Source organism: Hyla sarda, chromosome 6, assembly GCF_029499605.1.
Source record: "Hyla sarda isolate aHylSar1 chromosome 6, aHylSar1.hap1, whole genome shotgun sequence".
NCBI classification, from domain to species: domain Eukaryota; kingdom Metazoa; phylum Chordata; class Amphibia; order Anura; family Hylidae; genus Hyla; species Hyla sarda.
In genome coordinates, this window is record NC_079194.1 from 83,370,865 (window position 1) to 83,398,596 (window position 27,732).

The 27,732-nt window shown below is 45.3% G+C and overlaps 1 protein-coding gene across 1 annotated transcript in view; it reads right to left on the reverse strand.

Annotated features, from left to right (window-relative positions):
• Positions 1-14,564: 14,564 nt before the first annotated feature.
• The window catches only part of FAM120A (family with sequence similarity 120A), a 72,997-nt gene continuing 59,829 nt past the window's right edge, over positions 14,565-27,732 (reverse strand). The window contains exons 11-17 of the mRNA XM_056524319.1: positions 26,263-26,512; positions 25,593-25,707; positions 25,077-25,286; positions 23,945-24,128; positions 19,443-19,581; positions 18,748-18,847; positions 14,565-16,604 (exon numbers count right to left, since the gene is read on the reverse strand). Coding sequence (XP_056380294.1) covers positions 16,293-16,604; positions 18,748-18,847; positions 19,443-19,581; positions 23,945-24,128; positions 25,077-25,286; positions 25,593-25,707; positions 26,263-26,512 — 1,310 coding nt within the window. The 3' untranslated portion in view covers positions 14,565-16,292. The remainder of the gene's footprint in view (positions 16,605-18,747; positions 18,848-19,442; positions 19,582-23,944; positions 24,129-25,076; positions 25,287-25,592; positions 25,708-26,262; positions 26,513-27,732) is intronic.

A 27,732-nucleotide genomic window follows, 5' to 3' on the forward strand; every position in this document is an offset into this window, starting at 1 on the left:
TTGAGAGATCTCTTTTAAAAAGTACTCCAAAACAACCCTCAGACAGAATACCTTTTGTTTCAACAAATTCTGTAAATTGTCAGGCGATAGCCAATATAATCAGACGTAACTGAACATTATTAAACAAGACAGTGGGATTTGATAAATCACCTGTGATAGAGGGCGTGGCGAGGCGCCGTGGAAGATGGCTGCTCATTGTTAGAGCTCCGGTGCCACGGGGACCATAGCCAGCTGTAAACCGCCCTGACCACCTCCAGCTACATGGGGAAACCTTCTCGGAGGACCTCTAAGACAATTCCCGCTGCCCGTCACAAGTCCCCGGCCCCAAGAGGCATCCAGCAGTTCCTGCACCAGCTCTCGGGCCTGCTCACCTGGGTCCTGCTGCTGGGCCTGTATCCGGGCTGCGCTCCCGCTGGAGAACTGCGGTGCCACTAGGGGTCACCTCCGCCTCCAAGCCGCAGTCTGTGGACCCATCGTGCTCCTCCGTACACCCTCCTCGCTGCCTCCCTGCTGTCCTGGCTGCCTTCAGTGTCGCTGGCGAGCCGGAGTGCGCTTTGCTGGAACTGCCCGCTGGCCTGGAGGAGGAGCTGAACCTGCGGTCTGCGCACCCAACAGGCTCCCTATGCTGCTGTTGTGAGGGGTCTCCTCCTTCATCACTCAGGGACTACCTGCTACAGCTACTACCCAGGACTCCCTGCTTGCCCCCCTGGATCACCCTCCTGCTGAGCTGGATTGGGCCTCACCTTCCCCCCCATCCCCCCCCCCCCCCTGACCCCAGGAGGCACCTTGGACTCTTCATCTCCCTGCGCTCCTGCTGCTCTTGCTCCCCAGCCCCCCAGTACTATGGCCTCTGTCCCTCAATCAGCGGGGACCTCCACCTCATCTCCCCAAAGGATCCCTAAAGAGGTGCAGTCTGTTGCTGGCACCCCTCCCCCTCTGGACGTAGAGGACTGTTGTCCTGGAACAGCCCTCCTGACATGGAACTGGAATGCTCGGGTGGCCCTGCCCCTACACCAACACCCTTTGACCTCTCTCAACGTCTGTCGCACTTCCCTCCCAGAGAGGATTTTCGCTCATTCATTTCTGAAGTCAAGGAAGCCTGCAGAGCTGAAATTGCTTCCATCCGTCAGTATTTGCAGCATATTTCTGACCGTGTTGAGACTTTGGAAGAGACTCATGATTCTACCAGGGTGTATATTGTACAGCTTCAGTCCACCGTTGCCTCCCAATCAGAATTCCTCAGTGATATGCATAACCACCTGGAGGACCACGATAATAGGGGGCGCCAGAACAATATCCGAGTGAGGGGTCTCCCTGAAGCTACCCGTGACGAGGACCTTCCGGTGACCCTGGAGAGCCATCTTTATTATGCTTCTTTGCGAATCTCCGCCTGTCTGGATTAAACTGGATAGGGCTCAATGGGCCCTCCGCCCCAAGCCTTCCAACAGTCCCCCTAGGGATGTCATCTGTTAATGACTACCAGCTCAAGGAAGCTATCATGGCTAAGGCTCGCTCCCAGCGGAGCTTTGATTTTGATGGAGCTCCCATTCAGCTGTACCAGGATCTCTCTTGGATTACCTTAAGGAAGAGACATTTGCTTCAACTTCTCCTGGCTGTTCTCAGACAGCACCACATCCCCTACCACTGGAACTTTCCCTTCGCCCTGCAAGCCCGCAAAGATGGACGCTTTGCTGTGTTGAGAGCCTACTCTGACATTCCATCCTTTTGCTCCTCTCTGGATATCTCTGCCCCTCAAGTGGTGGACTGGGGTCTCTCCCCTGCTCCCCCTCTTCTCCCCCCTGTGTGGCAGCCAGTCTGCAATCAGCGGTCTGGTGGGCACAGGAAGGCATCCCCCACTGGCAGGCCCCCCTTCCCTCCTGCACCCCCGTGAAATGGGGGCTAGGGGCTTACGGGTGTTCCCTTGCTATTGGCGGACTTTGTCCTACTCTCCTGTTTGACCACGAGTTGCCTTCCTTATTCTTACTGTTTTTTTTTGTTTTTTGAACTATTGTAGCTTCTATTTCATTGTAATGCATACTTTTTGGTGGTCACTTTTTTCTTGCAGTCTTTGGCATGGCCTTGTGGGGTGGATCCTTCCGAGCTGGTTTAACTTACTCTGGTGATGGCCTCTGATCTCCCCACTGAGGCCTTCTCAAATACCATGATTCCCTGGTGGGGTTATCACACATTACTCATGTTCTTAATTTGTGCCTCCTCCTTGGCCTTGTGGTCAAGGGTTACCTCCTTGATTGGTTGTTGTCTTCCTGTATCTGTTTCCAATTCCTACACCATCTTTACCCCCTTGCCTATTCGGCCTCTTCAGATACGAAGATGGCCAGGGGGGCAATCTTAATCTCCAGGACGTGCTCTGTCCAAGTATCCTCTTCCTACTCAGACCCCCCTTGGCCGATGCGTGATAGTGGGGGGCTCCCTGGGGGTAGGCCCCTTCTCCTGTGTAATGTATATGCCCCTAACTCATCCCAGATACCCTTCTTGCGTCGGGTCCTGGCCAGGTTGAGTAAATATCCCCCGTCGGCTTGGCTTTTTGGAGGTGATTTTAACCTTATTTTCTCCCCCTCCATGGGCCGTTTTTCTGTCTCTGGCCCACCCCCGCCCCCTGCCCAATTTCGCCTCGCTTCCCTGTTTCGGCGGTTGATTCGCTCGTCCTCCTTATACAATCTGTGGAGGATTAATCACCCTACCGATAAATCATTCTCGTTTAAATCACACCCGCATAAACTACATACTCGCATAGACTACTTTTTCGGTAATCTTCCCATGGTCCGCATGCTCTCCTCTGCTTCTCTTGATCCTATTTCTTGGTCTGATCATAGTCCTGTGATACTTTCTTTCTCTCCTCTTTCCTCCTCTCCTCGCTGCTGTCATTGGAGGCTCAACTACTCTCTGTTTAAGTCTTTGCCTTCCCGGGAGTTGATCCAGGCTTCTATAGTCGAGTATTTCACCCTTAACCAGGGCTCCGTCTCCTCTCAGGCGGTCCTCTGGGAGGCGCACAAATCAGTAAGTAGAGGACATTGTAGAGCCCTGGGCTTTCGTTTGAAGCGTGATGCTCTGGCTCGAACACGGGAATTGCAAATGCAAATTTGTGACCTTGAAGCTACCTTGCTCGTATATGTCCACAGCTGGGTGAGCTTGCGCTCTGCAAAGTGGAGCGGCAGGTCCTCTATGCCAAACAAAGATTCTATGAGAAGGTTAACAAGGCCCACTCCATGCTAGCTAGACATTTGAGAGATTGTGTTGCGGCCAAGACGCCCTCGGCTCTGAGGGACCCTTCTGGTACTCTTCAGTATAATAATAATTTATTTATTAATAATAATAATTTATTTATATAGCGCCTACAGATTCCTCAGCGCTTAATATCAGTATCAGTATCACCCTGATGCTATCTCTCGCCTCTTTCGGGATTATTATTCTAAGCTTTACTCTCTTCCTTCTCAGCTCCCCTCTGACTCTGGGGAACGTGATGCTTTCCTGGACTCCTTTCTGTCAGAGTGCCATTTGCCGTCCCTCGGGCTACTATGAACACTTGAGGAGGTTTTAAAGTCCCTCCCTTCGGGGTGTTCCCCGGGTCCAGATGGTTTCACCTATTTGTACTATAAGACTTTCGCTCCTTTACTTCTTCCTCATCTGGTCTCCCTCTTTAACTCTTTCATGGGGGTGGAGGGCTCCTGCAGTCCTTTCTACACTCCCTGCTTACCCTTATTCCGAAACTGGTTAAGGACCCGCATGACTGCTCCAGTTATAGGCCTATAGCCTTACTTAACACCGATCTGAAGCTGTTCTCAAAAATTTCTCATTCATAAGGATCAAGTGGGTTTTATTCCCTGCCGACAGGGGGGGGTGACAACACGCAGGGCCGGCGTTAGGGCGGGGCAAACCAGGCAATTGCCTAGGGCCCCCATCCCCCAGGGGGCCCCCTGTCGGATGCTCAGCATAGGCGTGCTCACAGGGTGTTCCGGGTGTGCCTGGGCAGACCCAAATCAAGCCCAGGGGGGGATCTGCGGCCGCCACTGAGCAGCCCGCAGGGGGCCCCGTCACATTCTGGACATCCCTGTATCCCGAAAGATCTTTTCGGGACACAAGGATGTTGTTACCTTTCTGCAGTGACCACCACGTTAACTTTACAAACGCAGGGGCCGCCGGGAGGTAGCGCACATAGCGATGTCACTGACGTCCCAAGCGTGCGCCTATAGCAATGGTGGAGTGGAGCATCGAGGAGGACGTGCACCGGCTGGCATGGTAAGTCACCAGCACCAGCTGGCAGCACGTCATCTTTCGTGCTCCGACCACCGCTCCTCCAGTCCCGGGACCTACTGCTATGGTTTATAGGCCATAGCAGTAGATCGTGACCCCGGACCAGAGGACTGGTGGTCGGAAAACACTGAAGTGGGGCAGTACACAGACATACAGCCTCCAGCCATACACTGTATATGGCTGAAGGCTGTATGTCTGTGGGGGAACTATACTGCACCTAATGTGGGGAACTATACTGTACCTAATGTGGGGAGCTAATAGCTCCCCACATTAGGTGCAGTATAGTTCCCCACATTAGGTGCAGTATAGTTCTCCACACTAGGTACAGTATAGCTCCGAGCTATACTGCTATACTGCACCTAATGTGGGGGAACATTACTGGACCTAATGTGGGGGAACTATACTGCACCTAATGTGGGGGAACTATACTGCACCTAATGTCGGGGAACTATACTGCACCTAATGTGGGAAAACTATACTGCACCTAATGTGGGGAGAACTATACTGCACCTAATGTGGGGGAACTATACTGCACCTAATGTGGGGGAGCTATACTGCACCTAATGTGGGGAACTATACTGCACCTAATGTGGGGAGCTATACTGCACCTAATGTGGGGAACTGTACTGCACCTAATGTGGGGAACTATACTGCACCTAATGTGGGGAACTATACTGCACCTAATGTGGGGGAACTATACTGCATCTAATGTGGGGAACTATACTGCACCTAATGTGTGGAACTATACTGCACCTAATGAGGGGGAACTGTACTGCTCCTAATGTGGGGGAACTGTACTGCACCTAATGTGGGGAGCTATACTGCACCTAATGTGGGGGAACTATACTGCACCTAATGTGGGGGAAATATACTGCATTTAATGTGGGGGAAATATACTGCACTTAATGTGGGGGGACTGTACTGCACCTAATGTGGGGGAACTGTACTGCACCTAATGTGGGGGAACTGTACTGCACCTAATGTGGGGGAACTGTACTGCACCTAATGTGGGGGAACTGTACTGCTCCTAATGTGGGGGAACTGTACTGCACCTAATGTGGGGGGAACTGTACTGCACCTAATGTGGGGGGAATTATACAGCCAACCTAATGTGGGGAAACTGTACTGCGCCTAATGTAGGGGACTGTACTGCACCTAATGTGGGGGGGAACTGCACTGCACCTAATGTGGGGGAACTATACAGCCAACCTAATGTGGGGGAACTGTACTGCACTTAATGTGGGGGGAACTGTATTACACCTAATGTGGGGGAACTATACAGCCAACCTAATGTGGGGGAACTATACAGCCAACCTAATGTGGGGGAACTATACAGCCAACCTAATGTGGGGGAACTGTACTGCACCTAATGTGGGGGAACTGTACTGCACCTAATGTGGGGGAACTATACTTCCAACCTAATGTGGGGGAACTATACTGCCAACCTAATGTGGGGGAACTATACACAAATAAAATTGTACTATTCTGAACCCTATAATGCTTTTATTTTATCTGTATATGGGGATGTATGAGGGTCATTTTTTGCACTGTGATTTGTAGCTTTTATTGGTACCATTTTTGTTTTGATGGGACTTTTGCTTTTTTGATATTTTTATGGTATTTGAAGTGACCAAAAATGTGCAAATCTGGTTAGTGCACTATTACGGCTTTTGGGGTCCCTCTTTTGATTTTGCCCAGGGCCACGCTAAGCCTAAAACCGGCCCTGACAACACGAGGCGGGTAGTTAGCTTGATTGATTTGGTTAACTGACGGTCTGAGCAGGCTGTTGTTCTTAGTCTGGATGCTGAAAAGGCCTTTGACAGGCTAGGCTGGCCTTTTCTCTTTGCTACTCTCAAGAAATTTACGGTTTCCTTCCTCACAGCGCTGTAGGGTCTCTATTCTTTCCCTACAGCCTCTCTTAAACTTCCTCATGCCTCCTCTTCTTCTTTCCCTCTGTTTAATGGGACTAGGCAGGAGTGTCCACTATCTCCCCTAATTTTTGCTTAATGTATCGAGCCTCTTGGTGCCTTGATCCGGGGGAGCGTGGACATCTCTGGCATTGCTCTCCACCACAGGGAATTTAAAATCTGCCTCTTTACTGACAATGTTCTTCTTCCTCTCACTAGACCTGTGACCTCTCTTCCAAACCTCTATAAAAGCCTCCTCGATTACGGCACTGTCTCTGGTTATAAGATTAACCTCTCTAAAACGGAGGTTCTGTCCTTGAATCTTCCCCCTCCTCTCGCTGCCCAGCTGCGTGGTTCTAACTCTTTTCGCTGGTCTCCCTCTGCCATTACTTATCTTGGTGTTCATCTCACTCCTAGCTACTCATCTCTCTACTCTGCAAATTATTGCCCTCTTTTCTGACATCTTTGCTTGCTTATGGATAAGTGTCGATCCAATATATTTCCTTTTTCGGTCGGATTGCGGCGGTTAAGAAGACTATACTTCCCAAGTTGCTTTATTTTTTGAAACGTTGCCTATTCAAGTATCGTTAGCTGTCCTGCGTGCGTTTCCATCCGCTATTTTTCATTTTATCTGGGACGGTAAGAGGCATCGCATCCCAATATCGGTTATGCTGGCAAGCCGTAACATGGGGGGTTTATCGGTACCGGATGTAACTAAATACTATTGGGCCGCTCATTTGCGCCATTTAGCTGCTTGGGCCACCTATCGTGCCTACAGCCGCTGGATGGAGCTGGAGAAGTTGTGGTTGGCTCCCTTCCATCCTAACACGATTCTCTGGAGCGCTCTTCCTCCAGCGGTTCCATCAGGCCCACTGCTCGGACCCATGTCCTTCTCTAGATACGTCTGGGGATATTGCTCTAGGAAATTCCAGCTTTTCTCCCATGTATCTCCCCTCCGGTCATTTCTCTACCACCCTGCTTTCCTCCCAGGCCTGATGTCCCCAATGGTTAGGGAATGGCGGGTAAGGGTCTCTTTTGCTGGGCGGATCTAGTCGACCCTCTCTTTCGTACTCTCCTATCCTTTGAGAACCTGGTTTCCTGGTTTGGTCTTCCCTTCCTCCGAGCGACTTCAGTATCTCCAGCTCAGGCATTTTATGCAGTCAACCCTGGGCACTCTTGTGGTTTCTATGCGTACGGCCTTTGAGCGGTTATGCCATTCAAGACCACAGACAAAGGGTCTCCTATCAGACCTCTATTCTATTATAAACGCTCCTTTGGTCATCGTTACGAGTCGCTACATGAGTCTAGACTGCATACGTCCACAATTGAAAAAGGGAGGGCTCACTCCCGAAACGCGTCTTGTCCTTGTATCACCCCCAAATGTATGTGTCTGAATAAAATATCGTTGGATTATACTTTTGGCATCTTCATTGACCATCTGACATTCCAAGCAGCGCTGGTACAAAGATCCTTTTTTTCTTCCCGTATCCTGCTTTATGTACTTGCCGACTCCCAGGAGGATCCCGGCCACGACCTGCAGGCTGCAGCTCCGGATTATCCACCAGTACCCCAACACGGAGGGGTTATATGCATGAACCCAAGGTTCACGTAAGGTGAGCATATTACCTGCTGTTTTTCACACAATACGTGACCCGTCGGAATTACACGAGGCGCTGTCCTCCATTTTCTCTAGCTATTCCCTGGGTTTATCCTGGGCTCTTATGATTGCCTAAGCACTGTTTTGTTTAACGATACCCGAATGTCTGTTCTGTTATGGACCTCTTGTATCTCACTGATGTTTCATGGACCGATTCTGTTTTTGTATTGTAACCTTTTGAAATCTTTAATAAAAATTTACATTAAAAAAAAACACCTGTGATGGCGTACCGTAAAGGCAGTAACCTTAAGGATCGCCTAATACGATCAGATGTAGGTTCCTTTAAAAATAAGGTAAGGCAAAATACTTTTGCAGAAATTAAACAAGGTAATTTTCCATGTTTAACCCCTTAAGGACCGGGGTTTTTTCCGTTTTTGCATTTTCGTTTTTTGCTCCTTGCCTTTAAAAAATCATAACTCTTTCAATTTTGCACCTAAAAATCCATATGATGGCTTATTTTTTGCGCCACCAATTCTACTTTGTAATGACGTCAGTCATTTTGCCCAAAAATCTACGGTGAAACGGAAAAAAAAATCATTGTGCGACAAAATTAAAAAAAAAAAACGCAGTTTTGTAAATTTTGGGGGCTTCCGTTTCTACGTAGTACATTTTTCGGTAAAAATGACACCATATCTTTATTCTGTAGGTCCATACGATTAAAATGATACCCTACTTATATAGGTTTGATTTTGTCGGACTTCTGGAAAAAATCATAACTAATTAATACGTTTAAAATTGTCATCTTCTGACCCCTATAACTTTTTTATTTTTCCCTGTATGGGGCGGTATGAGGGCTAATTTTTTGCGCCGTGATCTGAAGTTTTTAACGGTACCATTTTTGCATTGATAGGACTTATTGATCTCTTTTTATTCATTTTTAAATGATATAAAAAGTGACCAAAAATGCACTATTTTGGACTTTGGAATTTTTTTGCGCGCACGCCATTGACCGAGCGGTTTAATTAATGATATATTTTTATAATTCGGACATTTCCGCACGCGGTGATACCACATATGTTTATTTTTATTTACACTGTTTATTTTTTTATTGGAAAAGGGGGGTGATTCAAACTTTTAATAGGGGAGGAGTTAAATGATCTTTATTCACTTTTTTTTTCCACTTTTTTTTGCAGTGTTATAGGTCCCATAGGGACCTATAACAATGCACACACTGATCTTCTATGCTGATCACTGGTTTCTCATAAGAAACCAGTGATCAATGATTCTGCCGCATGACTGCTCATGCCTGGATCTCAGGCACTGAGCAGTCATTGGGCGATCGGACAGCGAGGAGGCAGGTAGGGGCCCTCCCGCTGTCCTGTCAGCTGTTCGGGATGCCACGATTAGCCGCGGCTATCCCGAACAGCCCGACTGAGCTAGCCGGCCACTTTGGTTTCACTTTTAGCCGCGCGGCTCAGCTCTGAGCGCGCGACTAAAGGGTTAATAGTGCGCGGCGCCGCGATTGGCGCTGCGCGCTATTAGAGGTGGGTCCCGGCTTCACTATGACGCCGGGCCCGCCGCGATATGATGCGGGGTTACTGTGTAACCCCGCGTTATATCAGGAGAGCAGGACCAAGGGCGTACCTGTACGCCCTTGGTCCTTAAGAGGTTAAAGGGGTATTACGCCCCTAGACATCTTATCCCCTATCCAAAGGATAGGGGATAAGATGTCAGATCGCCAGGGTTCCGCTGCTGGGGACCCCGGGATCGCTGCTGCAGCACCCCGCTATCATTACTGCACAGAGCGAGATCGCTCTGCACGTAATGACGGGCAATACAGGGGCCAGAGCATCGTTTCGTCACGGCTCCGCCCCTCGTGACGTCACGTCCCGCCCCCGTCAATACAAGTCTATGGGAGGGGGCGTGGCGGTCATCACACCCCCTGCCATAGACTTGCATTAAGGGGACGGAGCATTGAAGTCACGCTGCTCCGGCCCCTGTATCGCCAGTCATTACGCACAGAGCAAACTCGCTCTGTGCAGTAATGATGGCGGGGTCCCCAGGAGCGGGACCGCGGCGTTCTAACATCTTATCCCCTATCCCATAGATGCCGGGGCGGAGTACCCCTTTAAGTTGTAGCCATTGTAATTCTATGATTAAGGGTGATTCCTTTACCCGTATGTGGATGATTAAACCATTTAAAATACGTGGAAGGTTTACATGCCACTCATCTTTTGCAATTTATTTATTTTCATGCCCATGTGGGCTTTATTGTGTAGGTGAAACTGTTATTGATCAGGTGCCCCCCTTGAGAAGAGGGGGTGATTATTGCGATAGAAGGAGTTGAAATGGTTCTACACATTCAACACGATGTACCCTAAGGGGTTAAACATGGATTTTGGCCTGAAACCATTTATGTAGGCTATCATGGATTCCTCATTTGTTTTTTTCTTTCCTCTTTTTATTGTTATCTTTATTTAAATGTTCCTTTTTTTGTTTTTTTCTTATTTTATTTATATTATATTTTTATTAATCTTTTTTTTTTTTACATCCAGTACTTGTACAATATATACATGGTGCAATATAAGGTTCATGGTTGTTTTTAATTTTTTCTTAAAAAAAAAAATTCTATTTATTTTAGAGACACTTTCACTATATCACTTTATGGAGGCTATCACTTTAAATGAAGATTACATCAGATGATGAATTTACCAAGGACTTCACGTGATAAAATGTAAACTGGTTGTCAATGTATAACGGGATACGTTGATCCCTGTAACAATGTGACACTTCTTCTATTTCACTCAAATGAAAACAATTTCTGCCAAATTTGTTTGCCCTGTTAGCCATATTGATTATTATATATTGGTGTCATATACACTACACTTATATGGAAGTCAGGTTGGACTCGTGAGTGTTTAAAGCTATTGCCATGGTCATGCGCATGTCCCATAATCAGCGCATGCGCTTGACACATGCGCATAGAGAGGCCACGGCCAAATGTGTCATGACGTCAGCTCATCAGCTGACCTAGGCGGCTCAGTTGATACGAGTAACGCCCTGTACACAAAGTATTTGTTTCCAAGCCACCACACAGCATGGAGACATGTAGAAACTGAGTGATCGGTATGCTGAGGCAGCAATCAGAGACATGGATATATGTAAGTGAAGTCCCAGTGAGCTCATCGGATGTTTATATGCACAGTCAATTGATGTAACTGATATTTTAATGTATTATATTTTTTGTATACATGGATCACTATAGTAACATGTTTTAGCCAATGGATGATGAAGAGAGATGTAATGACACATGTGAGACACCTACTATTTAACCAATCTGTAAACACCTTTGTTCCTATATATATGCACATTGTCACTTTCTTTGTTATGCTTGAAAAAGGCAGTTTGTTGCCGAAACGTCGCACTTTGGGGAGCGAATAAAGTCACACTCCATCACGAATTTTAGTCTTCAGCTCTTTGGTGCTGTATTTAGAGATGAGCGAACTTACAGTAAATTTGATTAGTCACAAATTTCTCGGCTCGGCAGTTGACTTTTCCTGCGTAAATTAGTTCAGCCTTCAGGTGCTCCGGTGGGCTGGAAAAGGTGGATACATTCCTAGGAAAGTCTCCTAGGACTGTATCCACCTTTTCCAGCCCACCGGAGCACCGGAAAGCTGAACTAATTTATGCAGGAAAAGTCATCAACTGCCGAGCGGAGAAGTTCGTGACGAATCGAATTTACTGTAAGTTCGCTCATCTCTAGCTGTATCTACTACTTGTCTTGTATGCTTCTCGGGGTTGCCATTCCTGGATGATCACAAGTACAGCTATGGAGTCCAGTGCTGTCTCCAACAGGTTTCCCTATAAGTATTAGTTACTCCCTGTAGGTAGGTCATGCTGTACATAGTAGTCCCCTGTAGGTAGTAGCAGGCCTCTGTAAAAAGTTGAAGCACCCATGTATATAGTAGCAGCCCTCTATTAAGTAGTAGTACCCCTTGTAGGTAATAGTCACTGTAGGTAGTGGTAGCCACCTCCACCCCATATGATGTAGCAGCCCCAACTGTAGATAATAGTATCCCCTGTAGGTAGTAGCACCCCCTTCAGGTAACAGTAGCTTCTGTAGGTAGTAATAGCCCCCCCCCCCCCCCTGTATGTTGTTGCAGCCCACGCTGTAAGTAACTGCAGCCCCTGTAGTACTAGCTCACCCTCCCCCTTCTCTACTATTTCTACTAAACATTCTGTACTAATATCTTAAAATATTGTTATAATGGTCTATGCTGTTTTTTTCTGATTAAGAGCTCAGATACCCTGATGCTATAGTTTCAAACAACTTACCTCCATGTAATAGGCTATGTGATTTGTAACATATTTGTGCTGTTCACTGTTTTCAAGGGAATTCTGTCTCTAACAGCTAGACCAGAACAAAATATAGAAAGATATCAAAGATTCCCTTTGCAGCTGTCCATTGAGCAAATAGTGCTGCAGTGTAAACTCTCCTTCCTATAGCTTGTCGTCATCATCATATCACTTAGTGTAACCTTTTCCTTGCTGTGATGTTGCTGCTAATTTAATTTCTGCTCCCATTGCACCTTGCAAGCCCTCATGCCATCTATAGTAGTGTACAATGTGAAGCATCACCCAACACAGAGTAAGGGTGCATTTACACCACATTCGCAAAATCCGGCTGGAGAACCTGACGCCAAATCTCATATATTTAAATAAGCCGACCAGAGTCAGATAGTGACTCCAGTTGGCTCATTTTTGCCCTGTATCCGGTTTTGTGGCCAGACTGAAAGCCATAATCACCAAAAAGCAGCAAATTTTTCCTTTTTTTCCCCCCACTTTTATGCAGCTCACTGTACAGGAACCTTAACATTTTATTTTGATAGATTGGACATTTACGTATGTATAATAATTGTTTTTTGAGCTTTGAGTAAAATGGATAAAAGGGTGATTTAAATTTTTATTGAGGGAGGGGCTTTTTCACTTTTTTTTTACTCTCTAATAGAGATGAGCGAACTTCCAGTAATTTGATTCGTCACAAACTTCTCGGCTCGGCAGTTGATAACTTATCCTGCATAAATGAGTTCAGCTTTCAGGTGCTCCGGTGGGCTGGAAAAGGTGCATACAGTCCTAGGAGAGAGTCTCCTAGGACTGTATCCACCTTTTCCAGCCCACCGGGGAACCTGAAAGCTGAACTAATTTATGCAGGATAAGTTATCAACTGCCGAGCCGAGAAGTTTGTGACGAATCGAATTACTGGAAGTTCGCTCATCTCTACTCTCTATGGGGGAGATTTATCAAAACCTGTGGAGAGACAAAGTTGACTAGTTGCCCATAGCAACCAACCAGATCGCTTCTTTCATTCTTAACAAGGCCTCTGAAAAATAAAAGAAGTGATCTGATTGATTGCTATGGGCAACTGGTCAACTTTTCCTCTGCACAGGTGTTCATAAATGTCCCCCAGTGTTATTTTATTTGTACGCTTTATTTTTGCGTCTGCAGACAGACCTGATTTGATTTGCCAAAAAGCTTCAATTTTGTCTCATCTTTCAGCTCTATGTCCGCAGACACAAAAATGAAGAGTACAAAGAAAAAAAAAACACTGGACCTACTGTGAAGCATGGATTGTTGTGGGTCCTGGCCGTCCGACAATCGTGTGATCACCTATCGTGCGGATAAGTAATAAACACTATTAGTGGCACAAGTCCTTTGTGTCCACAGCCTATTTTTAACAGCAATGTTTTCAGACTAGATTATCTCTGGTTTGATACACTTATGGGCAAAATATTTGTTTTACTTTAGCACAATAAAAACACTGCAACTTTAGGGTATGTGCACACTGCGGAATCTCCGCTCGCAGAGATTCCATCTGGCAGCCACCGCGCAGCACTTCACTGTCCCCATTGACAGCTATGCAGTGCTCGCCAACTTCTGCGCCAACAATGAACATGTTCTTTCTTTGCGCAGAACAATTTCAGCAGTGGAATTGTCCGACACCGAAATTCCTCAGTGTGAACGGGTCTAGCGGAAGATGCTAATGTTCACTGTGCGTAATTCCACTCATGGAATTCGGCTCACAGAATTCTGTGGGAATTAAGCAGTGTGAACATACCCTAAAACAACTTTTGACAGACATATGAAACATTTTGATTGGTCAGGGTCTGAGTGTTTTGACACTGAAAGATCCATGGAACAAGCCAGGAGAAGTTTGTCTGTATGTTTTACTACATTTTATGTGTTAGTATTTTTTATTACCAGTTGTTTTTTGGGACATGTGCAAAAGGATATCTATGTAGTATGTGGATTTTTGGAATAAAGGCTAAGGGGGAGATTGATCAAAACCTGTCCAAAAGTTGCTGTGTTGCCCATAGCAACCAATCAGATCACATTTTTTCATTTTTCAGAGGCCTTTCTCAAAAATGAAAGAAGCGATCTGATTGGTTGCTATGGGCAACACAGCAACTTTTCCTCTGGACAGGTTTTGATAAATCTCCCCCATAATGCTATAATTAACATATATTGCTGGGATGTACAGTTCTTCATTGCATAATAGATATTTCTTTTATGTGGCTGTTTTGAATATTCCATTTGCATTTGCATATATCTCCATGTAATAGAAGGTGGTGCCCACCCATTTCTTTGTATAGTGGGGGCTCAGCAATCGGACACCCTATGATCAAATTTTGAAGAGGATTTTCTAACAGATTTGTCAACGATGAAAAACCATAAAAACACAAAAAAATAAACACAACATAAAGCAATAAAAAAAAAACAAGAAGTCCGGATTTATACTAAAAGAATAAAGATTTTTATTAAGCATTGTAAGTTGCATTCAATAGCCTTCAAACATAACGCACCACAATCCACCGACTTCCAGTCAAAGCCAACAGTAGTTCATTCTTGCACAGTCCATGAGTGGGGGCAAAACTCCTTTCAACTTACACATTTAAAAATACCTACTCAGCTCTTGCGGGCAAGGAATGGGGGAGTTACACCTCATTTCTGATCACTAATGAGTGATGAAGAGCATCAGGAGAATTATATGAAAACGAAGAGAAAGAAATGATTTTGGATTTTTTTTTTCCAAAAAAGTACATTTAAAAGTTTTTGGAAACACTAACAAAAACATCAAAATGATACAGGTGTACTTTTCGGAAGGAAAGCGCTACATTCCTGAAAGAGAAGAGACTCCAGGAACCAGCAAACCTGTCCTGCTAAAGAAGTGGGGGGGTGGGGAGGATTAAAGATCAAAGCACTTTATGATTTTTTTTTATCACAGAATTCATAGTTTCTAATGTGAAAACAGCAACAAAGAACAATAATGCAATACAGCAATGGATACACCAGGGAAACGTTGATATTTAAACGGCTAGATAATTTTTTTTTTTGTTTTTAGGATAAATGCAACAGAGGTCAATAATCACAAAATTTTTTTTAAAGGTTAGAGAGAGATCAGTCAATGACTAAACATAAGTAACATCTTTCATAGAACTATTACTGATTATTAGTTTTTTTTTTTCTTGTTTTGCAGATGGGCACAGAACTTGTAAGAATGGTAGAAATAGGACAAGAACATGCATAATATTAACTACACACCTTAAAATGATGAACCATGCGGTCAATAGTAGCACTAATGGTCTACATCTGATTCAAAAACCACACAACTTCATTGATCACGGATGCATGGTATAACAGTATCACGGAAACTTTGAGAACGCCCGTTTTTCTCGGTTCAGAGAAAAAAAAAACAACAAAAATAAAAAATAAAAAAACAGAAAAAAGGTCAGTTTTTTTTTCCCCTATGATTTTCTAACTTGCTTGAATAGTATGAGTAATGAGTATTTAAAATATCAGCAAAAATCTGCAAAGGTTACACTATTTTTTTTGTGTTCCAATAAGTTGCACGTCTTTAGTAGAAAAAAGAAAAAAACCACGTCAACAGCGATGAAATAATAAAGAATGAAAAGGAAAAAAAAAATGCTTGTGCCATATTTCAGTATCATAATCCGGAAACCAAAGTTTCAGATTTTTTTTTTCTTTTTATCTTGTGACACAGTAATGTAAAATCAAATATAATGGCATACATATGGTGCCAGATACTACAAATTATATTTAAGCTATATATATATACTGAAAAAAACTGCCAAAAATTTGTGTTCTGGTATCGCAAGAAACAGAACAAGCGGTTTTATTTTTGTCTTTCTTGTTGTTGTTATAACCAGTTTCATCTCTGTGTATGTTTCTTTAACTATGGGAGTCAAATGCTCTTTTTATTCAGCTGTGATTTATCCCAGTAGCATTTTGACTACAAACTGGTTAAAAAGTAAAATAAAATCTTTTCTCTTTTTTTATTTATTTTTTTTAGCCTGACATCAGAAGAGGGATCCGAATTTCCAAATCCTCATTTTTCGCTTACGGAAAGGAAAAAATGTACATAACTGTAGGCTCTCCATCTTTCCAGATATTCCTAACCCTGAACTGTCTAACATCCTTCACCCTCTAGAAAAATAAGTTTACTCTTCTTTTTGTAAGACAGCCGCCTCGAGAGTCTCGTCTTCGCGGCGGCCGCTGTCTGGAGCTACTGCATTTAAGTGAGGATTCGTATTGCACTGTTTAGAGTCACTGCTTAAGGCACTTTCAGAGTGATTAGAAGGCCGGACTTCTCCTGAGCCCCCATTTAGCTGGGAAGCTTGTGTTTCCTCATTTGCCACTCCGTTCTCAGTCAGAGATCCATCTGAAGACACAGCAGATGATTTGGAGTCTTCGGATTGCGTCTTAAGCTCTTTGGCCACTTCGGCTGCAGAAGTGGCATATGCCGGCTTGGTCTACAGATAGAAATAAAGGTAAGTCATGCTCCCTATTAAAAACAATTCCCAAAACTTTCCAGGATTTTCAGCTAATGGCCTATCCTTAGGACAGATTATCGATGATAAGCAAAAAGGAGGGGTTAAAGGAAAACTGTCAGCTCGTTCACCCACAATAAACTCAATACACTGGGTTATATATAGTGTGGGTGAACAGGATTCAAACGAGGGGTCACTTACTTATTTTTGTCAACTGTTTCCCGAGATATATGCTTTTAAAGTTCCGGGATTTCCAAAATGAATAAGCGCAGTGAAGGCGTCTCCCCCGCCCGCTGGCCGCCTCTCTCCCCCGAGGTAAAGCTCCTAAGCCCGACCCTCTGCATATTCATTAGCTTCAACTCCACATCTTAGGGATAAAGAGTCAAAGCTCACGTGATCGCAGCGCTCTGCGTCGGTCTCTCGCTACACCTCCCTGAATTGTTTGCGAACATCACACCTAAGCCCGCTCTCCCCCTCCAATCACCTTCCTCTACCTCCGCCTTAGTCCCGCTCCCTCCAATCAACACTCCATGATTGGTTCTCTCAGAGCGCAACCAATCGCAGCGCTCCCCTTCTTCCTCCCTTGTGCCCGCCTTCTCCGGAAATGCCCAAAGCTTGTGTCACTTTCGGGAAAGGATGGCGGCCTCGCAGCAGAGCGCCCAAAACCCCCCGCCCCCCCCCCCCTTACGCTGTCCTGATGACGTGAGAGCTGGGGAAAATAAAGTGGCGCATGACAGAGCACTGCGATCATGTGAGCTGTGACTCCTCGTCACTAGGACGTGGAGTTGAAGCTAATGAATATGCAAAGCAGAGAGGCGGGCTTAGGAGATTTACTCCGGGAGAGAGAGGCGGGAGCGATTTACTCCGGGAGAGAGAGGCGGGAGCGATTTACTCCGGGAGAGAGAGGCGGGAGCGATTTACTCCGGGAGAGAGAGGCGGGAGCGATTTACTCCGGGAGAGAGAGGCGGGAGCGATTTACTCTGGGAGAGAGAGGCGGGAGCGATTTACTCCGGGAGAGAGAGGCGGGAGCGATTTACTCCGGGAGAGAGAGGCGGGAGCGATTTACTCCGGGAGAGAGAGGCGGGAGCGATTTACTCCGGGAGAGAGAGGCGGGAGCGATTTACTCCGGGAGAGAGAGGCGGGCTTAGGAGATTTACTCCGGGAGAGAGAGGCGGGAGCGATTTACTCCGGGAGAGAGAGGCGGGCTTAGGAGATTTACTCCGGGAGAGAGAGGCGGCCAGCGGGTGGGGGAGACGCCTTCAGTACGCTTATTCATTATAGAAATCCCAGAACTTTAGAAGCATATATCTCGGCAGCCAGTTGACAAAAATAAGTAAGTGACCCCTTGTTTGAATCCTGTTCACCCACACTATAACCCAGTGTATTGGCTTTAGTGTGAGTGAACAAGCTGACCGTTTTCCCTTTAAGCATTTGTTTGATAGCTTCATTGTTTATCTAGTGTTTCCCAACCAGGGTGCCTCCAGCTGTTGCAAAACTACAACTCCCAGCATGCCTGGACAGCCTTCGGCTGTCCAGGCATACTGGGAATTGTAGTTTTGCAACAGCTGAAGGCACCCTGGTTGGGAAACACTGATCCAGGCATTAAAAGGTGATTATGTTAGGTAATACAGCTCAGCCTTGTTCACCTGTTGTATAGCTTCATTTTAGAGCAATTACACTTTTAGAGGGACTGGCCCACAAACAGAATGGGAGCCTCCCGACTCTATCCTTACAACACGACAAAAAAAGAGAAAGATCAGGCAGTGAGCTTAAGACATGCAAGATCCTTTTGTTCTGGAAGGCTACTTTCTTCTAGACACAGTGACATTACCTATTCTCTTCACTTATAAGGGGGCTGAGCTGCAATACCAAACACAAAACCATCACTATACTTACAAGGCTAGGGATGGATCTATTCAAACTAAAAAAAAACTAAGTTGCCCATTACAACCAATCACAGGTCAGCTTTTGTTTTCCAATAAAATGGTAAAATGAAAGCGGAGATGATTGGCTGCTATGGAAAGATCGTACAGTTTTTACTTTTATTTTTTTTTAGAAGTTTTGCTTAATCTGAGCCATAATGATTCTCCCATGTCAAGTCCTCCAGAAGTGGTTAACTACCTACCTGAGATGGCCCTTGATTCTTGTATCCTCCTCTTCCATAATATTTGCCCCCTCTTCCAAATGTTCTTATAACTGGAGTCGATATAACTCCTCTGGGGCGTCTGTAAGCAAATACAGCGAATCACATTTATGCCATCCCCCCCCTAAAACGGAAACACCTTCATGTACAATCATCCTAAGTACATCTGAGGAACTTCATACATTTTTTTTTTTGCATAATGAACCTTCACTTTAGATAATATGAATTAAGCATCATACAATTTGGACAGGAATAGCCGGCTGTAAAACATAACTAGGTCTATTTGCGATCACCTAGATGAGGTAGGAGAGGCTCCAGTCAGGGACTCTCCAGTTGTGAAACTATAACACCCAGCATGCCATGATAATATGAAAGACAGGCATCAAGTGGATAGTAGAGTGTCATTCCCCTGTGGGCACTAGTGTTGCGGCGGCAGTGGTCGCCACTCAGTACTGCGCCATTTTATGCTAGGGATGTTCGGGACCCACTACTTACAAGTGGCCATGACGTGGCTGGTGGGCTTGCACTTCATGATCATAAAGTACACTACGACCTGTTAGTTTTATAAATGTTGTTGAGAAGCATTAGATCAAGGTGCATGTTGTGGATGTGCGACCATGTCTGTTGTTTTCTCTATTTGAACCCACCATGTTAGTATTGAGTCAGACTTTACATACCCTCTATTTGGTCCACCAACAGAAACCACCTGCAGTGGAAATGGTCCTCTGCCTCGGCCACGTCTTGTTCCTGCCCATTGGCCAACCACTGTCCCAGCTATTTCAAGCTTCCCTCCCTGAGAAGGAATGGGCTGGACTCCTGTATAGAAAAGAACAAAATGCAAGAGTGAATGTTTTTTACATAAAATCCTGCTTGTGATTCCGTTCAGGATACAACCCAAGGTAGCTCCAAGTACAGTGGTCCCTCAAGTTACAATATTAATTGGTTCTGGGACGACCATTGTAAGTTGAAACTAGAGATGAGCGAACTTACAGTAAATTCGATTTGTCACGAACTTCTCGGCTCGGCAGTTGATGACTTATCCTGCGTAAATTAGTTCAGCCTTCAGGTGCTACGGTGGGCTGGAAAAGGTGGATACATTCCTAGGAAAGAGTCTCCTAGGACTGTATCCACCTTTTCCAGCCCACCGGAGCGCCTGAAGGCTGAACTAATTTACGCAGGATAAGGCATCAACTGCCGAGCCGAGAAGTTCGTGACGAATCGAATTTACTGTAAGTTCGCTCATCTCTAGTTGAAACCATTGTATGTTGAGACCAGAACTCTATGGAAACCTGGTAATTGGTTCTATAGGGACCAAAATGTCATCCAAAAATAGGAAAAAGTGAGAATGAAAGAAAAATAAGTAGATAACTAATACAGATAAAGCAAATCCTTACATATAAAAGTAGGAAAGATCTGCTGGGAGCTGTAAATCATTGTCTATGTCAGTGTTTCCCAAGCAGGGAGCCTCCAGCTGTTGCAAAACTACAACTCCCAGCATGCCCAGACAGCCAAAGGCTGTCCGGGCATGCTGGGAGTTGTAGTTTTGCAAAAGCTGGGGGCACCCTGCTTGGGAAACACTGGTCTATGTAGAGGACAGGAGCTTCTTCAGGGTCTTGTACAGAACACACAATGTCCCAAAAAAGTAACATGGAGTCGCCCTCACCTGGTGCCCAAAAGAGCAGCTAACCCTAGTACAGGTAAAGAGTACAGAACATGTAATACCTCCCTGTACTGTAGGGGGCGCTACCAGACACCAGTCAGTGCATATACTTCAGTAATACAGGGGTTTTATCAGTGAATGCCCATTCTGATTGGTCAGTTCTTCCAGCCATTGACACGTTTCACAGATATGGACTGTTTGTACATTGTATGTTGAGTCTGGTTTCAACTTACAATGGTCCAGAAAAGACCATTGTATGTTGAAACTATTGTATGTTGAGGCCATTGTAAGTTGAGGGATCACTGTAGTTTTAGTGGTTACAAATAGACATGCTTAGGCTGAGTTTACATCTGGGTTGTCAATTCTGGTTTTCTAGTCCGGCATAGCTGCTAGATCTACTGTACAACAGACCCAAACAGTGCAAGACAGAACCCACTGACTTATTTTGTTGACCAAAACTTTAAGAGCATGGCTTCAAATACAACAAAATCTGCAATGAAGACTCCTAGCGGACCTCATAACGTAAATGTGAATGGACACATGAGGATCCTTTCCACTTTGTTCAACCTTCTCAATATGAAGACTTAGGGTAGTGTCACGTGCAGTATTTTGCCGCTTCATTTTTCCTACCCACTGAAGTCGATAGGTAGCAAAGTCAGCTGCAGGGAATACACAGCTAAATATGCAGCAAAATACACCGCGTGTCACAAAAACTTAAAAACTTTTTGTCTAAAAGGTGTTGTCTACATCCCTAGGCCCTCTAACACCTTGAACTGGGCCTTAAAGTGTACCCGTCAGATCAAACCCAAAAATTTTTTTTTTTTTTTTATATATCACTCAGTACCTAATCCTGGCCATGTACATCTAATTTTTATGTGTCTAGCACCTTTATTTATTTTTTTTATTACACTTTTAATTTAGCTCACTAGTCTGAATTTCTCTCAAAAGGAGGGGGTGTGGCTTCACTGTGCAGGTCTCCGCCCCCTCCCTCAGTATGCTGTCTGCTCACATCTCCCCTAGCATTAGCAAAACTACAACTCCCAGCTTGTCCTCACTGACAGTAGCGGGACACAAGCTGACAGTGGGAGGATTTTTCCTCCAGCTGTGAGCTAACCCAATGTTTCCCAACCAGGGTGCCTCCAGCTGTTGCAAAACTACAACTCCCAGCATGACCAGACAGCCAAAGGCTGTCTGCGCATGCTGGGTGTTGTAGTTTTGAAACAACTGGAGGCACCCTGGTTGGCAAACACTGGGCTAACCAATGACTGAAGAACCAAGGGTTTTTATGCTTTGTACACTCAAGAACCCTATTGTGTTCAAATTGCTTCAAATTCAAATTGCTTTTGCTACTTTCTTCTGTACCATGACCATATGGTTAGCTCTCAGATAAACTTAACTCACAACATAAATTCCTTTTTACAGCCATTTTGGAAAACTGCAGAAAAAACATGGCCAAAACTGAGTAAAAATGGGTAAAAATTGCAAAGTGTAAACACAGCCTGGAGACTTCACATCTTTATAAAACAATAGTGATTAAAAGTGAAATCACGTTTGCGTCATGGCAGCATTTTTCTTAAAAACACAAATAAGAAAATGCATTAAAACTGCACATGATGTGAACTGAAACCAACCCACTTATGTGTCTCAGCAGTTCAGGCTTCTGATTGCTGGAGTCCAGTCATGTGATTAGGTTGGTCCCATCATCTCTCTCTGCAAAGCCAGAGGATTCATGTGAAATGTAGGCCACATGAGTCCCATATTTTTCGCCGTATAAGACGCACTTTTTCTTCCCCAAAACTGGGGGGGGGGGGGGGAAAGTCGGTGCGTCTTATACGGCGAATACACCCCTATCGCGGCGGTCCCTGCGGCCATCAACGGCCAGAACCCGCGGCTGATACAGGACATCACTGATCGCGGTGATGCCCTGTATTAACCCTTCAGACGCGGCGATCAAAGCTGGGTGTTCAGTCGGGCTGTTCGGGACCGCCGCGATTTCACCGGATTAGTGCTTACAGGACACCGGGAGGGACCTTACCTGCCTCCTCGGTGTCTTCTCCGTTCAGGGATCCCCTGTATGGCCGGCGCTCTCCTTCCTCGTCATCACGTTGTCTCGTAGGCGTGCGTAACGACGTGATGGCGGCGACTGAGAGCGAGGATACCCGGCCGGCAGCAGAGACGTTCCGGAGCGACGGCGACAGCGATGGAGTGACATCCAGGGCAGCGGTGACGGGTCCGGAGCGGCGGGGACACGTGAGTATTACCTCCTATGCAGTGGTCTTCAATCTGCGGACCTCCAGATGTTGCAAAACTACAACTCCCAGCATGCCCGGACAGCCAACGGCTGTCCGGGCATGCTGGGAGTTGTAGTTTTGCAACATCTGGAGGTCCGCATGTTGAAGACCACTATTGGGTTCAAAATCTTTATTTTTTTAGATTTTGCACCTATAAATTTGGTGAGTCTTATACGCCGATGCGTCCTATAGGGCGAAAAATACGGTAAATCATTCCCGTTCAGTAATAGGAATTATTAAGGCTGAAACCTTAAGCCTGTCTCATCTGCTAAAACAGGTAAGCACAAGGCTTTCACAAGAACCTCTGCAATATTCTCTAACAATAGTCTTTGCTGCATTATGGGGAAGATTTATCAAAACCTGTGTAAAGGGAGAGTGGTGCAGTTGCCCACAACCACAAGATCGCTTCTATCATTTTAAGGTGTTTTTAAAATTAAAAGAAGCGATCTGATTGGTTGCTATGGGCAACTGTACCACTCTTCCTCTGCACAGGTTTTAATTAATCCTCCCCTACATGTGCAAAAAAATTAATAAAATTCTTGGAGTGCTTCTTTAAACACTGACACTATCAAAGGTCAGCCAAAAGCCTAACATACAGCTTAATGTTTGCATGGCTAAAAGCAATGCCAACAAAAATGCTAAACTGAAGCAAAATAATAAAAACACTCAAGAACCTTACCTTAGGGACAAGAGGGGGACGCTTGGATGATCTTAACACTGACTGTGCCTGGTTCTGAGTTTAGCAATGTTCAGAAGCTCTATAGAGAATGAATGCAGCATTGGCCGTGCATTTGGAGTAACATTTGTTCTCTGTTTTTGAGAATGGTGGGAATCCCGCAATCAGACTCTTATCCCCTATCCCAGTGTTTCCCAACTAGTGTGCCTCCAACTGTTGCAAAACTACAACTCCCAGCATGTCCAAACAGCCAAAGGCTGGGAGAGTTGTAGTTTTGCAACAGCTGGATGCACCCTGGTTAGGGGATACCTTTTAACTAGGAGTATACCCCTTTACATTTCTGAAGAGAGCCTGGATTGCACGAGCCAAGTGCAAACCAAGCAACCAAAAATCTGACACAAGACTCTATGAAGGAACAAAGGATCAAGAAAAGTCTCCTCTTCTGCTCTAAGTGTAGTATCCCCACTTAGATTAGGTTTAAGGCTGTTCATCATAAAAATGCCAATAAGGTTGGAGGCCCAAGTCAACACACTGGCTTCCTCACACACTTACCAGAGAATCCTCTTCCTCTGCCCGGAGGTGGAGGCATTGGTCCAAAAGGTCGTGGATACATAGCAGCAGGGTAGAAAGGCATGGCAGGTGGTGGTGGGAAGGGCAGTGGGTGGTTCTGCCTGGCAAAGTGCAAACCTTCCAGGATGCTTTGTCTCATCTTATCCACCTTGGCAGCTTGTTCTGCCTGCAGAAAAAAAAACATTACTTAGGATGATGTCATATCAGTATTGGCTGGCAAAAAAAACAGGCAGAGAGGCAGGTTCACATGTTTTGTAGCTGTGAATCTCAATGCAAGTTGGAATGAATGTAGTCTACTAGTGACTACGTATGTTCAATCTATTTCCTGAACATATATTTTCATAGCATGGTAGACTAAACTATAGATTCAAGAAATTGACCGGTCACTAGTAGACTATATTTGGTCCAGTACAACGTACTTCACTGACGTGGCGTGAGCCTAACTAATGAGAATGTCAACCCTTTACACTAAATGGGGAGAAGAGGTGCCAGGCAGAAGATTGTTAGGGGTCCCAGCGGTTAGACCCCCCGCGATTAGACACTTATCCCTTATCCTATGGATAGGGAAGAAGTTGTTAAAGTATCTTGTAAAAAAAAAAAAAAAAAAAAAAACTTGTCCCCTATCCAAAAAATAGGGAATAGGTTTTAGATCGCAGGGGGTCCGAGCGCTAGGGGCCCCCCACAATCTCACGTTTAGAGCCCCGGCTCTCCTTTACAGTGGCACGTCACCCCCCCCCATATAACTATATAGATAGGGGGCGTGGAGGCCCCCCACTTCAGGCAGGGGTAGTGATGCGCCACTGTAAGGGAGAGCTGGGGCTCTAAACGGGAAAGGTCGGGGGAAGGATACTTATTTTTTACATGATACTTGTCTTTTAAATATCGGAGTTCCCTTTTAAATGTTCATATCTGGCATTTATATTTAGTGTATTGTTCCTGCACCAAAATATATTAATGTACTTTGATCAGCAGTGTGTAAATGTTTCCTAAGACTCCTTAGTCTCTTTGTAATAATGTTTGTGGTGTACTAACTTCCATGTGATGGCTCGTTCACCTACTACACATAGGGAAGTATAGACAGCTTACGCACTTACCTAGAGCTCTGGTCACATACCTGACCATCACAGAGGTCAATAAGTGAGGCCTTCTCCCTGGTGGCTTTTATGAGTTTGCTTTGAAACAATTTCCCATCGAAATACATCCATGGACAGCAGTGCTCCCAAGGAATGGGCTGTCCACAGGCGTCATTGGCCAGGAGAGCCATGTCCACTCCGCTCATGAACAGTGCAGACAGCTGAATCCCTCTGGGGTCCAGGTTATCAATCTGCAACAAAAAAATAATTAATCATGAAGGTGATCTGGCAAAAGTTCAGAGGTTCCACTAAAAACTTTGTTTTCCCATGGCAGTACACCATCATGAAGTCAGCACGTGGCCAAAAATGCTGATTTGGTGTAAAAAAAACCCCATAAAATTATAATTATGTGAAAAAAAACCTGAAGAGACCATGCTGAAAATAGACAGCATGTAGAGCAGTGTTTTCCAAACAGTGTGTCTCCAGCTGTTTTAAAACTACAACTCCCAGCATGCCAGAGGAAATCGCTTTTCCACTGTTCAGAAAGCAGCACTTACCTTGAGTTCTTGAAGCTGATCAGGCTCATAGAGTTTTGGGGACAGTGCTTGGGTGAGGAAGGCATCAAGTTCCTGGCGGCGAAGTATTCTGATGCCAGGCCACTGCACCATATACCTGCATAAAGTAAAGGGTAAATTTGTATTTTAATATTAAAAATAGTAACCCCTACATTATTGGTGACCTCAAAGCCCACACATACACATTACACAGGACTTAACAAATTCTAAAAAAGAAAAAAATCTTTTAGACAAAGCTTTTAGCACAGCATGGAAACTATACTGCATTGAGAGAATCACAATAGTAGCTGTGTGGTATACAGGGAGGCCGTCACTAAGTAACCATAGGACAGTATGAAGGTGGAAGAATACTGTAAATGCCGCAGAAAATTAATGTACTCAGCAGTATTCATCCTGTAGTGAAACTACCACTCAAAGTACCACATGTTGTAGATCACCGCTGTACATTATTTTCGACCATGGAAACCACTGTGCATAAGTTTATTACTACATTTATGTAAATTGAACTCCATTGGTGCTATTGTATAGTACATCGCACTGGTATACAATATAATGAAGAGGTACACACACTATTTGGGGGACAGTTAGAAAATTAAGGTCTAGGAATTGTTCTGCAGCATGCCAGAAGTAGTAACAAGTATAAGCTGCTTACCGTAAAACACAGCACAGCACCATGAGGTGAGTGGGCACATTGGCGGGATTAAGCATGGCTGGTGTGTCAGATCTCATACATGCCAGAAAAGCTCTCATCCTCCGGTTCTTGTCTTCCACTGCTTTCCCCAACCAAAGTTTCTTCAGATTAGGGCAAGTCCATTCCCTGAAAGCAAGGGCTTCCACGAGTTCTGGGGTCTGTGGGGATTTTCCCTTGTAGGCGGCCCACTCCTTAATAATGACTGGGTAATCTGAAATATATAATGCAACAAACTCAATAGTAAACAAGTAGAACAAATTAATACACAAGGTGGTGTCCAAACACTTGTATTAAAAGGGGTATTCCATAGTAATAGGGGATAAGATGTATGATCGCAAGGGACCAGCTTCTGGGGACCCCCGCGATCTCTGTGCAGCCCCCAGAATTCTGTACCAGGCACTGCCTCTGAGACGGGGATGTGACATCACACCACGCGCCCTCCATTCATGTCTATGGGAAGGGGCAGGACTGCCCCAAGGCCCCTCCCATAGACATGAATGGAGGGGGCGTGGCATGACCGTCTCGGAGGCAGCGCCTGGTACAGAATGCTGGGGGCTGCACAGAGATTGCGGGGGTCCCCTTTGGATAGGGGATAGGATGTATAAACCCGGAATACCCCATTAAGGCACCAAGAAATGTGTATGGAGCCTTGCTTTTCATTATCACACCTGAATTTACATGGAGACATGCCATATTTCTGCCTTTAGGAGAGAATAGCTCAGGATTATTTGGCACGCCAAGTACATTTAACTCTACAGCATGAAGCCACAGGGACCCAACATAGCATACTATTTGGCCTAAGGCTTGGTGAACATTGCTGCTGTGGATCTAAAAATAATTCAAAAGTACATTTCCTTTATACTATTCTCTTTAACAAATCTGCACTGTAGGAACCCACTTTTAGAGCAGAAAAATATATATTTTTTTAATGCAATGAACAAATTAGGGCTCGTTCACATTACCGCTGAGCTCCTGCGCAAAAAGACAGGAGTGGAGAAAAAAAAAAAAATACTGCATGTTCGGTATTTTTCTCCACTTAACTTCACTTACCGTATATACTCGAGAATAAGCCGACCCGAATATAAGCCGAGGCCCCTAATTTCACCCCAAAAACCCAGGAAAAGTTATTGACTCGACTATAAGCCTAGGGTGGGAAATACATCATCCCCCCCCTGTCATCATCCAGACCCCCATCATTAACACCCTCATCATCACCGCATGTCATCATCCCCCCTGTCATCATCCCCCCTTCATCATTACCCGGTCATCATCCCCCCCTTCATCATCACCGCCTGTCACCCCCCCCCCGTTCATCATCCCCCCCCGTTCATCATCCCCCCCCCCATCATCACCGCTTGTCAATGTCTGAACAGTGGTCTTCAACCTGCGGATCTCCAGATGATTCAACAGGGACGTTGCGCATGAACGTCC